General features: G+C 52.6%; 1 protein-coding gene across 7 annotated transcripts in view; it reads left to right on the top strand.

The window, feature by feature from the left end:
• Window positions 1-1,861: 1,861 nt before the first annotated feature.
• MACF1 (microtubule actin crosslinking factor 1) overlaps window positions 1,862-14,911 on the top strand; it is a 241,253-nt gene continuing 228,203 nt past the window's right edge. For 6 of the 7 annotated variants that reach the window (XM_072980349.2, XM_072980350.2, XM_072980348.2 and 3 more), the window contains exons 1-2: window positions 1,862-1,899; window positions 7,553-7,817. In XM_072980349.2, coding sequence (XP_072836450.2) covers window positions 7,598-7,817 — 220 coding nt within the window. In that variant the 5' untranslated portion in view covers window positions 1,862-1,899; window positions 7,553-7,597. Of the gene's footprint in view, window positions 1,900-4,323; window positions 4,405-7,552; window positions 7,818-14,911 lie in introns of those variants that run through there. The other variant, XM_078379848.1, reaches the window with a different exon arrangement.

Raw genomic sequence — 14,911 nt, 5'->3', positions numbered from 1 at the left:
CCCCGATCCATTTCTGTGGGGCCCAGTATTGAGAGGGCCGGCCCGTCCTCCATGTTGATCCACCGGCTTCCATTTTGTTTGGCTTGGCAAAGCGGCTCCAGGGATCTCTCACGGTGCGGAGACGGACCGAAGGATGGTCAAATGAGGTTCTGGGGAGCGAAGTGAGATGGAAACAACAGTGGCGCTTATCAAATGCTGCTAACGAGCTTGTTTGTACCTTAACGAGGCCTACCTGAACATAGCACAGCAAGACACTGAGTGGGGAGGCGCTCACCTGCCTGTCTCGCCCTTCGAAGCACAACTGAGCCATGAAGCTTTGCCCAGCGGAGATTTTTGCAAGCAGCAAAAAATCTATAAAGGTGGTTTGCTCTACCCAATGCGTCGTCCACAGGCGGCCTTTTGCTCTCGGGGAAAGAAGCACTGCTGGCCGCTGCTCCCTTGGGCTTTGAACCGTCACCCTGCGCTGTTTGGACCTTCGGCAGACACACACCCTCCACACGTTCTGAGGCATGGCGCTTCTGGATGCCAACCGGTGCAGGTGCAATGATGCTGTGGAGGCAAGGCCCGGGGGCTTGATCGCGCCCCCAAAGGTGTTTGGCCCCTTGGACCGCTCTTCAGACGAAAACTGAGAGTGAGTCACCAGCCCCCCTCCTGCCCCCCGGGCAGCTGAACCTTCCTACCCCATTTGCAACAAGATAAAATCATCCTCCTCTGAGGCCAGGGCAGAGAGACATGGTTTGGAAGCCTCTGAGGGAATACTTGGGGGGCGTGGGGGGGGGCAGGGAGGCAGGGTCTGCTCCTCCTCCTTCCATCTCCCAGGTGAGGCAATGGCCTCATTCTGAAAGATGCTGGGGCCAGCCCTGGTGTGGGGAGGCATCTCTGCATTCCCCCCCCCCCCCATGTGATGTCTGTGGCACTAGCAAATCCTAGACTTTTCTGTTCTGGAATCCTTCCCCTCTAATCCCACAGAAATGAAAAGGGTGATGGTTGATCCCTTTGCAGGAAAGCTCTTTGCACATGGTCAGAGGCACCCCGGGGTTTGTTAGCTCTGCCACTCCAGCCCCAGGGGGCTGTGACATCCAAAAAGGCCTCATCCGGCCCAGGGGGAGGGAAATGGCACCTTCCTCCGTTCATGCCCAGGGAGCCAGTTTTTGGGCAAGCCTCGGGTGGGTCAGAGTTCGGCCCTTGCCTGGCTGTGACCCCTTAGGAGGCTGGCATGGGGCGACTCTGCACTCCGTGTGGCACCTCCGTGCCAGGCTGTGTGGCTGCCCCAGGCGGCTGGTGATCCGGAAAGGTCTCTCTCCTCAGAGTCCACGTACCCGACCCACCCCTCCTCTCCAGGTGCCCCTTCAGTGTGCCAGGCAGTGCCCCCCCCCCGGGTGACTGGGGTGAGCCCCCCTGGGGCGGAGCAGGGAGTGGTCAACGGGGACCAAGGCGGGACAGTCCGTCTCTCTCTCTCTCTCGCGCGCGCGCGCACACACGTGTAGGCAGGCCGGCCGGCCGGCCGGCCAGCATCCTCACGCACCCTGGGCGGGAGGCGAAGGCAGACCAAGCGCCCACCCTGGTTCTGGGGTCTGGAGTGGGGAGGGCTGGGCAGGGCTGGCCGAGGTGGGGCTAGGACCCCCCCTCCGCCGTCCTAGCCCCCGACCCCCGACAGGGCTTGGCCGCCCCCTCCTCCTGGCCCGCCCGAAGCCAGCAGCCCCGATCCGGGCTGGCCGAGAGGCGGTGCCTCCGCGCCTGCGGAGGGAGGGGAGGGGAGGGAAGGGAAGGGAGGCAGCGCGCTGGCTGGCTGGCAGGTTCGCGCGGCTCCTCGCCCGCCCGCCCGCCTGCCCGCCTCGCTGGCCGGGATTTTGGCCACTGCGCGCCCGGAGGTTCTTGCCTTCGCCTCCGGCATACCCGGTAAGGGGGAAGGGAGAGGAGGGGAGGGGGGCAGCGTGGTGATGGGCACCCTTGGGCACCTCTTGGCACCGGGAGAGGGGCGGCAGCAGGGCACAGCCCTGCCTAGCCGGGCCGGATGCCTTCCGGGGGCGCTTCTGAGCCCCCTCCGATCTGGGGGGGGGACACGGGACAGGTGATGGGCAGGTCGGGGGTGCTACGGGGCAGGGGAGAGGCGGAGGGGATGCGGGAGGGGGCGCCCTTCGGCCCCGCGGAGCCGCGCTTCGCCTTCCCCGCCCCCACCCGGGAAGGAGGATGCTCGGCCGGGCCGTCGGCTCGCCCCTCCGCCGGCGGCGGGCATCGGGGCACGGGCGACGGTAGCCCGCCGAGTAGACCGGCCCTCCCGGCGGAGGAAGGCAGGCGGGCACCGCCATCGCGGCTTTGGAGGTGGGGGGGGGGAGAAGAAGAGAAGGGAGCGAATAAAAGATGGAGAGGGCGCGCGACTCAGCCAGCATCCATCCATGCCTGCACGCAGGCATCTACCCACCCCTCCCTCCCTCCCTCCCTCTCTTGGCTGGAATCGCCTCTTCATGCCCCTCTTGGGGGGGGAGGGCTAGGGTCCTCGCACGGCATGCCAACGCTGGGGAGGGGGACATGCCCTCTCCCCCCGGGGGCGGCGCCGGTGTTTCCCCCAGAAAATGGCCAAAAAAGAGGAAACCCCTTCTCGCTCGCCTCCCCCCCGCCCCCGCCCCGGGACCAAACCCTGCTGCCCTTCCCTCCCCTCTTCGTGCCCCCTTGATGCGCTTGCCGGGGGGGGGGGAATGGCACGGGCATGCAGGTGGGCGCGCGCCGGCGGCTCTGCCCGGGGACGCTCAGGTGCCGCCCTGAGAGAGACGCCGGGACGGGGGGGGGGTTGTCCCCGTCGTGCCTCCGAGGAGAGGGGCTCCTCGCGAGGAGGCGGTGGGGATCCTCCCGGACGCGGGGGCTTTGTTCTCTCCTTTCATTCAGATTCGTCCACTGAGGAGGACTGATAGGGTGCCCGCCTCCTGACAGCCTCAGTCCCTCGTTCGTAACAGAAACCAGGAGGGGAACAGCATCTGGGCGAAATAAATCGCTGCCTTTATAAAGCCAGCGACTAGATCAGGAGCATGGCTGTTAATCATCTCCTTCTCTGAATGGTCCATGCCAGCATCTTCATCCTCACGTCCTGTTTCGGGCACGGTTCCCCCCCCCCACTCCTCCTTTTGATAGCTGCACATCATAAAGACATTGTGTTCTTTCTAAAGGTGATTAATCTCCTTGATTGCATGTGGATTTAAACGAGATCTTGTTCGCCACGCTGAGCGCAGGGCTAGGTCGACCTGCCATCTCTCCTAGCTTCACCTTAACTGGGCTTTCCCCCCCCCCCTTGGAAAAATGCGATTTCCAAAGGCAAGCCCTGGGGGTTATTATTTGCTGTGTTTGTATTTCATGGAATACAATTTTTGCAATTACTCTACAGTATATAGAGAGAAACTAATTGCAAATACTATATATATATATCCAGGGGCATGGACGCCTCGAATGAGGGCAAAGACGTGTTGTTCGGCTGTCGTAGCCTTGTTGCATTTCTGGGTCCCAAGATGGGGGATGCTTTCTCTCCTTCCCTCCCTCCCTCCCTCCCCCCCATCTTTCTGCCCCTCCCCCTACATATCTTGCAGCCTTATTGGGATTCCAAAGGGACACCTAAGGGATCCTTATGGCTCTCCCTGCCTGCCTCCCTTTCCACCCCCCCCCCTCAGCCCCCAGTCTACCCACCCAACTCTAGCCTGCCAGGAAGGGAAGGAGCTATGCCCGGTGGGGGGGGGGGAACCGATGAATGGAAAAGGAAAAAGAAGGAGGAGGAGGAGGAGGAGAAAAGGAGGCAGGCGGTTTTATGGGGTGGCGCTGCCTAAGGAACCCCATGATTTCTGCAAGGGAGGATCACATGTTGGAGGATTTAGGGCAGAACCCTCCGTCTGGGAGAGAGAGAGCCCATGACTTTCAAAAGGAAAGGAAAAGGAGAACATTCTTGGAACCCTTTGTGAACAAAACCTACTTTGTTTCCTAAGGAAGTGGGATTGCCCAGATCTGTAAGAATTAAATGGGAGCTTAATAGGAGCTTAGCTCTGGGGACGGGTTTCCGGCGCTGAAGGTGAGGTTGGAGCACTGGAGATTAGGACGGAAGGCACCTCTGTGCATGTGCAGAGGGGCTTCCTCTCCCCAACTGTCTGGGGCAATTGGCTTCCAGATGGACCCAAGCACAAGTCTTTTGTGAGTGTTCTTAGGGGGAGGGGTGTGTGTGTGGTGTGTGTGTGTGTGTGTGTGTGTGTGTGTGTGTGTGTGTGTGTGTCCCCAATCAGTGAGCAGCATTCATTCATCAGATACGTGCACATAGTGATTTTATTTTTATTTAATCTTTTTTTTAAAGCCCTTTCTTTTGGAATCAGTAGCTTACCACAGAATGAAAACTGCTGACAATGAAGTTGAAATAGATCCAGATAAAAAGAGGTAACACAGATGCCTTAGAAACACATTAAAGCTTACAGTGTATAGGGTTTTTTTAAAAAAAAAATTAAACTAATTGTAGTATTAAATCACTACTGAAATTTTTTAAAAATAATTTTAAAATGGATCAATGGGGGGGGGGAACCCACACTCAGCACCAAACTGTTAAGAGTCTCTTTTTTTCAACTGCTGATCAGTTGCTGAATTTCCCCCTGTTTACCTGGTATTGTTCAGAAGTGATTCATTTCCTGTAGTCTCCTTAGTGGGCAAGTATGCCTTCACCCATTTACTTACAAGGAGGTTGGCAACTGCCTGTCATGGGGAAAAAGATCCTCTGCTTTGTTTGTTTCTTTGCTGACTTATTTTTGTTTTCTTTTTTTTAAAAAGAGAGAGCAAGTTCCTAGACCTCATGGATGTGAAGGCTGGTTTGAAAATGAGGCTGGAGGAGGGTTCAGAGACCCTAAAGCCCCCTTTCCAATCCCCCCCAATTACAGCTCTGTTGTCCTCCTGATGGGATTGTCTTATTTTCAAACTCTGAAGGCTGACAAGGGATGAGTGTAGAGGGAGGCAGCTGGAGCAGAAGAATTCTAGTGTGGAACCTCCTGCCATTTCCCCCAGGCAAAAGTGACCAAGAAACAAACTTCACCTAAACCTTGAAGCTTCGAGTATAAATATCATATAGCCAGTTATTGACACCTCCCTCATGGTATTTATCTAAAACAATGGTGAACACTGTATCTTGTAGCACTGAGTTCCACCAGGGAATGGTGTTTAGTGAAAAAGCATGGCGTATATGTGTGTTTTTTTTCTGTTCAGAATCTAGTGTCACTGTTCCCAGATGATGCCCCAGATTTTCTTGGCCTACAACTCCCCACCAGCATCGCTAGTGTTCAGGGAATTATAATTTAAGACTATCTGGGGCTCCAGGTTTGGGGCTGTCCCCTTAAGGAATCCCAAGTTCAGGTGTTAAGAAAGAAAGAAAGAAAGAAAGAAAGAAAGAAAGAAAGAAAGAAAGAAAGAAAGAAAGAAAGAAAGAAAGAAAGAAAGAAAGAAAGAAAGAAAGAAAGAAAGAAAGAAAGAAAGAAAGAAAGAAACCTTTCCAAAGAGTTGGGATGAAAATATAATGAATACATCTGTGTAACCCAAGAAAACATATTTTTCTGATAATCAATGATCATCTATGTGCAAAATGTAGGAATATGCACTTGTTGTTATGTGTTGTCAAGTTGCCTCTGACCCACGGCGACCCTATGACTGAGCCGTCTCCAAAACGCTTTGTCCTCAACTGCCCTGCTCAGCTTCTGCAAACTCAATCCTGTGGTTTCCTTGAGGGAGTCCGTCCATCTCGTGTTATTGGGTCTTCCTCTTCTCCTGCTGCCTTCCTCTTTCCCCAGCATTCTTGTCTTTTCCAGAAAATCCTGCCTTCTCAGGATGGGCCCAAAGCAGGACAGGACAGTTTTGTCCTTTTCGCCTCCAGAGAGGGCTCAGGTGTGGTTTGATCGAGGGTTTCTGACCATCTAGGGTCTGCACAAGGGTCTCTTCCAGCACATTTCAAGTGAATCAATTCAGTGGAAATGAATGAACAGGCATAATGCCTGTGGATCTGCATAAGCCATTTGGAGCACATTTTAAAGATCCTCCTGCAGACCTCAAGCTTTTTAACTCAAGGAGGTTTTTCTTTGTTCCGGGAGCTCCACAAGGAAAGGGGCAAAACTTAGTGTTGGCTCATCTCTGCTTTGAGGGGCTTGTTTCCTCCTCTCCCTCGCCTGCCGGTGGCGCTTAAAGAAGCCCAGTGGTTCAATGGGCACCGCAGGAAAGGATGCGTCCTTTGGCACCAGAGGTCTAGCATGGCTGTGAAAAGGTGGCGCCTGGGTGCCGAGCCGAGGCGGCCATTCCCAGCGCCCTGCCCAGGGTTTGGAAGTCCTTTGGGGTTCAAAGGCTGCTCTAAGGAAGGGAAGGAACAAGAGGGGACTGAAAGCAAGCAAACAAACATGGGTCCAGGTCTTAAGCTATGTACACCCTACCAAAAGACAGAGGAAGTATGGGGTGCCAGGGAATCACCTCTCCTGGACCTAGAGGGACCACTTTGAAACAGAGGACAGGCCCCACCAAGGAACCAGACCTCAGTGAGGAGGAATCAGCAGTGACAACCCCCCCCCTTTCTGGGGAGGAAGACCCCTGGAGCCCCAGCCTTGCCTTTCAGGAAGGCAGTCTGTGGCTTGCCGCTGAACCCCCCCCCCTACAGCTTGGCTCCAGGGCTCTAGCCTCTCCAGCTGCAGCAGATCTTCCCCAAATTAAAAGGAGCCGGGAGCACACCTGGCGGTCCAGAGGAACAGGTTGGCTCTGCTCTGCTTTCCGGAAGGGAGGAAGGTGGTTTGCCATCCCCTTGCCAGAAGGAGATGCTCTGTGCGGGTAGGATTCTCTCTCTCTCTCTCTTCCCCCCTCCCCGTGCTTTTGGCCTGGAAGGTGTCCATGCTGAGGGTTGGGTGGCTAACCCTTTACACCTTGGAGCAGCTGCCCTGGATAGGGCGGCCGAGGTTTCAAGGGGCTTGCCTTTCCATAGCCAGCGAAGCTCAGCCTGAGGCCCAGAGAGACTGTCCTCCAGCCACTGATTTTTCCCTTAACCAGATGCCAGCAATTCCTTCATGCCATCCTCGCAGGGATCTTGTCCAAAGCCAGGCAGCTTGGGGGCAGTTGGTTGTCTTTGATCCCTGCATTTGTTGGCTTGGGGGCAGGAGGGGGGGGGAGGAGAGACCGGCACCATCCCTTGTTGCTTTGCCAGAAGCAGCCCTCTTTCTTGCCAAGGCCTTCCGGGCACTAAGTTTGACTTGCTGTCAAGTCAAACTTAATTTTTCAGTTGCCCCCCCCCCAAGTACAACTTGGGCTTAGCTTGTGACCCACCCACCCCTCCCTTTTCTTCTGGGGGAAAAAGGCTTGTTTTTAAGAGGGACCAGGACTCATGACTTTGGCACTGGAGACTCTGTTTTGGAGTCTACGCTGACTCTCAAGCTGTGTGTTTACTTCCTGGTAGTCCCAAAGCTGGCATGCCCTGTTTTGTTTCCCATTTGCCCCCCACCCGCCCTGCCATCCCCCACCCGGCCATCCTCATTCCTTCCCCTGCTCACGCTGTGGCCCCGGCCTCTGTTTACAGGTTGCTTCTTGAGAAGGACTCACCACACCGTCCGTGGCGGGGATCATGTCTTCCTCGGACGAAGAGACCCTCAGCGAGAGGTCCTACCGGAGCGAGCCGTCTTGCAAGAGCGAGCGGTCCTACCGGAGCGAGCGGTCCGGCAGCCTCTCCCCTTGCCCGCCAGGAGACACCCTCCCCTGGAACTTACCTCTTCATGAACAGAAAAAGAGGAAGAGCCAAGACTCCGTGCTGGATCCGGCGGAGAGAGCGGTTGTCCGGGTAGCGGGTAAGAAAGTTTTTTTAAAAAACTGTGTAAAAGTGAAAACTTTTACATTTCCATCACTCCTTTCCTCTGGCATAAAAGTTTTTTTTTCCTCTAAATCCAAACACCCTTTCATGTTCTAGCAAAAGCTGCGCTGTCAACATTTGGTTGTTGACTCACTTGTTCCCTTAGTTGGAATATTTGTTGTCATTCTGTTACATTATAGCCTCTTTGCAAGAGAGTTTGTATATGAAGGAGAGGGAAAGAGGGATGTTCTTCAGCCTCCATCAGAGATGGCCCACGGCCCAAGTGTACTATTTGTGTAAGGGATATAATCTGGGTGTGTTGTTCCTGTCATTCAGACTGTAATGTGCCCCAGCCTCCATTGTATATTTATTTATCTATAATACAGTACATATTTGAATAGACACCATATTGGAATCATAAGCTATCCGTCCTCGATACAAGGGAGTTAGGTGGAGCGATGTAACCCTGAGGTGTAACTTTTCGGCTGCAGGTCCTTCATAGATTGGTGCCAGTGTTTTCATCTTACGTAACCTATTTGGTTTCCTGCGGGCTAGTTTGCCACAGAACGAAGGGCCAGCTCGTTTCTTGTGCATTCAAGAGTTTGGGTTTGTGAGTTTCCTCTTTCCAGTGGCCAGGCATCTGCCTAAGAAGCAAAGACAGAATTGGTTGGATTAATGATTAGCGAAATGATCAGTGAAGGGTCTGGGGACAAGGATATTTACAAGGGAATTTTGGAGGTGTTTTAATGGGGGTTTCTCAAGTGTTGTGACAGTCTGCTATCCATCGTAAGTGGCAGAGGGAATGCATTCTTGTCTTTGAGTTTTGCTGGAAATATTTGCAAGGTGCAGAATCAGAATGGGCCACTAGAGGGAACCAGGGAGTATTTTCCTGGCCTGCTGGTGCCCCAGCAAGTGATATTGGGAGGGGGGGGGGACAGATTCTGAGAAGGTGTGCTAAGCAGGAACTTAGTAACTAGGCAGGATTGATGTATTTATTTTAAATAGAACAACAATGAGTATGTAAAGGCAGCATAAAAGAGGTTGGAGCAAGCAAACAAAAGGCTTCAGAAAGCACCAAAAGAAGATCAGGACTTGTATTTTGGGGAGAAGCACAGCGCCCAACTTCACCCTATGGGGTGCATCCAACTGAGATGGCCCTGCTGTGGGTCACCACCCAAGGACCCAAAAGCATGAGATGCAGAGAAGAGCTGCTGAGTAGGTCGTCGTCATCATCATTATCATCACCTTAGAACTGCAAAGCTAGAAAGGAACCGTAGGGAACATCTGGCCCCTGTCAGGCTTAACAAGAAGTTTGTGTGGGAGAAGCTGGTCCTGAACGTGGCTGATCCGAAGCTGCTTGTGGTTGCAAAAGTTGAGACTTTGAATTAGGCCTGCGAAGCAACAACACGAGCTGTGATCTCAATACCGGGTGACCTTCGGTCAAGATAGGTTCTGTAGACCAAGCCCCGTCGTTTGTATTAACTGAAGGTTTCCACATCGTCCTCCAGAGCTGTCTTCACATTCAACGTATCATTGTAATGTTTTGTGCTCAAGATCCCTCGAAATGAAAGGATGATGTCAACTCGAAGATGCTATTGTGCTTCCTTTCCCTCAGATAAGGACGTGGAGGGTTATTATACGGACTGATCCTATTGCCTTCTTTTAGAGAACCCCACCAAAAGGACTGCAGACTGCTTCAGACTTTCCAAAGCATTCTGTGCAGGATGATGTGTGTAAACAGTGATGGCGAAGATGATGCTAGGAATACTCTGCCTGTATACCCACCTGTTCTGCAGGGCAAATGAGCCTCTGGAGGTTTGCGATTTTAAACGGAGAAACAGGAACAGCATGGGGCAAAGCATTACATCCGGTTGCTATTCTTCCTCTGCCTTTCAGGGTAACCTTGAATTTAAAAAATGGGAGATCCAGCCATTTATCTTCTGCTTCATGTGCTCTTTAGCCCTGAAGTGGTAGGTATGTGCCTGGGCTGTGTCACTTGAGATGGTGAGTGGAATCCCACAGGGCCAAATAGCTTGTCTGTGCTTAAAACAAAATGAGACAAAGCAAATTATCATACGCAACTTTGCTGTTGTGTCAGGTAGCAAAGTTTTAGCTAGTGCCCTTGCACATATGTGCATGGATTTATTATATATATATATATTAGAGATAGCTGCATTCTCCATATGAATTCACACATAAAGTCTAAACACAGCTTGGAATATCTTAAATGGAGCTTGTCTTGCTTACTTTTGACAGCAGCTTGCAACTATCTTTATCATTGCTGCAATCATGCAAGTAATTTGTTGCCTTAAGTATTGCATTCTTGCTAGTAACAGGCAGGGAAAATAAACATAAATACTTTCTGGTCCCCCCTAGTGGCCAGTTCTGACATTCCACCTTGGAAATATTTGAGAGGACAAAATCAACCAAATGATTTCTTTGCCACTTATGACAAATAAGAGAATGGCATAAAAACAGCAATGGTGTAAGGACTCATTATATACTTGTTCTCATTGTATACCAAAAGTAACTACTTACTGGTAATTGCATTGCTTGTAATTAGCTATTCCCAAGCTCTGAGTCTAAAATGACACATATCGTTGACGCAACTTGACTACTTAATTATGATTTGAATTATTCCACAGCATCATGTCATACAATAGCGACTTGAAACAGTATTTATATCCAGCTTCTTCAGTACAGCTTCTTGGGCTGTATCGGCCCTCCTGTAGCACAGAATATGTGGTAAACCCAGGGGACTTGACTTGCAATGCATGAGTTGGCTAAAAAGCGGGTTTTGCACCGGCCTCCCAGTGGGAAGGAGACCATATTCCTTTACACAGTTTGGCGGCAGTGAACTGAAGCGCTGAAGCACTTCCCTAAGCGAGTTCTCTTAAATATATGCCAGTGTAAAATGGCTGTTTGCATAATGTGGAGAGTCGGTTTCCAGCAGGGGTGGGCGGGCAAGGGGGGGGAGTCCTCGTGGGAGGCTGGAAAAGGGAGCAGGGCGAGGTATAAGCCGAGAGGCTGCTGCCTGTATCAGTTCTAGAAAACGACGCTGTGTGAATGCAACAATTGTTCCTGCTTCGGGGCTATTACTTTCTTCCCCCCGTTCCTGAGTCTTCCTGGTACGTCCTGCCACCCTGGTCTCTCTCCCCCATCAGGGTCCGTCTTTTTTCCATCTTAGTCTCTCTCTCTCATTTGCCCTCTCTTTCTCCAGGGCCCTGTGTGCCCTTTGCCTGCGGCCAGGCCCTCCTGTTGCAGACGGACAAGGCCGGGGGGGCAGCAGGGCAGGGGGGCCAAGGCGATCTTCCTTGGCTGACCCTGGTGAAGGCTAGCCCGTTTCGCCAGGTATCTCTGGAGCCCCAGCTTCCTCGCTCCTCTTGCAGTGCAAATATTCTTCCAAGGCCGAGGGCAATAATTTTGCAATCCCTCCTCCTTGCACGGGAGAAGTAAGGATTTCCTTGTCACCTCTGCAGCCGTCTGTGGAGCTCATTGTGTGGCCACCTGGGGCAGGAGAGAAGGTCTCTCTGGGCTGGCTTCTGGGGGTTCTCCTTGTGGCTTGCTTGAACGGTGGCTACAGGTGACACTACGGGCACTAAGGACTAAAGGCACTCATGAAGCTAAGCCAGATGTGCAGAGATGGCAGGTTGGTGTCACCCTCTGTGGGCTCAGCCAGATTGGGGGGGGGAGTCTTTTATTTTTAAAGGATAATGGGGTCCACGGTGAGCTGGACCTGGAACTGAGAAAAGTGAGGTTAAATTTTTCTTCCCATACTTTAGAAAACTGTTTTCCAACCTTGGGTCTCCAGATGTTCTCAGACTTCGACTCCCAGGAATCCTGGCCGGCACAGCTGGTAGTGAAGGCTTCTGGGAGTTGTAGTCCTGGAACATCTGGGGACGCAAGGTTGGGAACCACTAGTTTAGAAGGACAGAACCCGTGTAAACGAGGTGATTAAGAATGCAACTGTCTGCATCTCATTTCACTCTGATCCATTCCCATAAGCAGAATCCCTTGTGCAAATTAACCTGTGGCTTGAATATTGGGCTTCGTGCCTTTGAAAACGGGGCTCATGCCCAGGAAGATGGGTCCATCATCCCAGCATCCCTCGACTCTTCATGGGTTTTGAGCCAGCAGACAAGCACAGCTACCTCCGGAGAACCAGCCCGCATGATTTCACAGGTGCAAAATGCCCGCCTCACCCAGGTGGGCCATGCCTGCTTGACTCAAACCCTACCAGCTGCTGCCTGCGGCGCCCATTGAGATGGCAAGCTCCTTCGTCCTTCGCTTTCCAAAGGTGGAGTGGAAGGGACGTCTTGTTGGATATTTCGTGCCAAGCCAAGATTCTTCACGGCCACCTGGACTTCTCTGTGAGGAGAGAGGACCAGGGGCCTGGCCAGGTCTTTGGGGTTCCCTCTCTTCCTTGCATAATGCCACTTGAGCCAGAGAACCGGCGTCGAGCCGGCATCCGTCCCCCACAAAAACAGCAGCAAAATCATGTCTCCCCTCTTCCCCCCCCATCACCCCGACAATTACTTGCTAGATGGCTGCTCTTTCGGTCATCCTCCCTCTGAGCACGTGGGATGCGGCACCCATTTCAGCCGCACGAAACACCCACTTTACCTGTCAAGGGCTATATAAAGGCAGCCGGAAAGCACGTGTGCCTCAATATATATATAGGGATCCCCAGCTGAAGTCCTTTGGGAGTCCCATGGGTAGCTGTCTTTGTTCTGGGCAAGATGGCTCCTTTTCACTCTGGGCTCCCCCTCCTGCTTCTTCGCTCTGGTGGGCGCCCATGGGGTTGGCGGGCTCCCTGCCCGGCCCCTGTCTTGTGCTTCGGCGTCTCTCCCCTCCTCCCTCCACAGTGCAAAAAGGAGACCCTTCCAGGAACGGAGCAGCAGCGGGTTTGGGCTATTGTGAGAGAGGGCATTACCTTTGCCGCCATAGAAAACTGCTTCTTGCTGGTATCCTAGATTTGTATGTTTTATATATAAAGAAGGGCCAGTATTGATATGGGGCACCTTCTCAATGCATTTGACGGGAGGCGTCTTCTGGAGGCTGGAGAAAGTGGCCGTTCGGTTGGCAGGGCTCAACATTTTGGGCTGAGGTGGGCCCTGCCTGTAGCCCCAGCTCAGTTTTGTGACTGGTTGGAAGTGCTCAGGGAAGGAGAAAAGTTGCTGCTCTGCCAGGTGCTGGGGAAGTGGATGCACATTGTGAGCAAATTAGGAACGAACATTGTCTGATGAGAAGGCGTATTTGTGACTTCCTTGAGGGGGTCAGTCCATCTCATGTTATTGGGTCTTCCTCTTTTCCTGCCTCCTTCCACCTTTCCCAGCAGGACGGTCTTTTCCAGAGAATCCTGCCTTCCCGTGATGGGCCTGAAAGGAGAGCCTCGGCTTCATCATTTTTGTTTCCACCGACTCCTGATTGAAAGACGTGCATGTTTAGTATTAGACACTTGGCAAGAAGTTGTGTTTGGTCGCAGAGGACTTGGGGAGCGGTGCCTGCTTGGCCAGGGGGTTTCTCAGCTTGTCTGCGAGAGGAAAAGATGGTATGAAAGGCAGGGTGGATGGGAGACAGAACTTTGCCCAGGAAAGCGTGTTGCGGAAATGAATCCCAGCGAATCATCGCTGGCGTTAATGAGCCCAGAGGCCAGACTGAAATGCAGACAATCGAAAACAACAGGGAGCGAAGATTTAGGTCAGGCTGTGCTGAAATGGTTCAGGTGCCTTCCCCATGTTTGCTGCGCTGTGAAGTGCCGTTCTGTAAACGCACACCCTCCCAACACAACAGACGCTTCACTTATTTTAGGGTACGTTTGACAGCTCAAATAAGCAACACCGAGCAAAGCTTGCTGCGTGCAGTCAGCGAGATTGTTCTAAAAAAGGAGGCACCGTTGTGTTTCTTGTAAGCTGGTGATCTGAAGTAAGGGATGGGTGTCTTGAAAGAGAAGGAGAGGCTTCTTAAAACAAGGGTTGGAGGGAAGCTTCGCTCTCTTTGTACAGAAGGAAAGCCTTTGATAAGTGGCACAGAGAAATGGGCAGGTAGGATGTGTGGCTACAGGACTGGGTCAGTGTGGCATAGTGGGCAGAATGCCCAGTGAGGACTCGGGAGGCTTGAGTTCAAATCCTGAGCCAGCCGTGGAAACTGTGCCATTGGTAAAACTCCTTCTCAGGGACGTCAAAAGCTCTTATTAGGCCAAAAGCGCACGTGGCAGCAACGTGGAGAGTTTTGGTGAGCCCCAAGGGACACGTTTTTGCCCAGCATTCCCGTGGATGGCACCAGGTCCAGGAAGGGCCAAAGAGCACAGGTGTGTGTGTCAAATCTGGAAGGGAGCAGGGGGGGTCGTCTTGTGGCTTTGATTTTTATTTTCAAAGCCCATGGCAGCAGAGAAGGAAACGGATGCGCAAATGGGATGGCTCCTGAGAGGCCAATTTTCCCCACCCCCTGCTCTGTTGGAAGAATAATAGGAAAACGTGTCTTAGTTTACCACATTTAATGAACTGAGGGGTTTGTTTGTGTGAAGAAGCATCTTTTCTGAGGCACAGGCTTTGACGTGGGAGGGGGGCTCCCTCCCTTCAGGTTGAGGGGCTGGAGGAGGGTCAAAACTGAAACCTCGCCACCTGCCCTCCGGTTGCTGGTGGTTTGCGTGTTTTGAGGGGCTGGCAGGAGAGTTGATTTAGGCAGATTGGGGGAAGGGGGAAATTTAGATTTATTTATTTATTTAAAATATTTTTACCCCGCCTTTTTCCTTTAAAAAAAGGCCCCAAGCGGCTTCCCCCATTGAAAGACAACATTTAAAGCTGAACACAATGAATATGTACAACGGTGGTTTACATCCTTAAGAGACAATGTTTAAAGCCCCCTTCCTTACGCAGAGGTTAGCGCTCTGGCCATCTCCGTCAAAGGGTTGTGCCTTGCAGGTGACATCCTATGCATGCGCATGCGTGGTTCCTTTTCATCTCCTCGCATGGGGGCAACTGCAGCCCCCCATCAGCCTTGGCTCACCACAGCCTGCAATTTTTATTCTGGCCACAGGCCCACGCTTTTACTCTATGGCTTTGCTACTTGATCAGAGTCAGGGAGGCTTGC

Source organism: Pogona vitticeps, chromosome 9, assembly GCF_051106095.1.
Source record: "Pogona vitticeps strain Pit_001003342236 chromosome 9, PviZW2.1, whole genome shotgun sequence".
Taxonomy (NCBI): Eukaryota; Metazoa; Chordata; class Lepidosauria; order Squamata; family Agamidae; genus Pogona; species Pogona vitticeps.
Note: the sequence above shows the minus strand (reverse complement) of the source record. Positions and strands in the feature narration are given on the sequence as shown.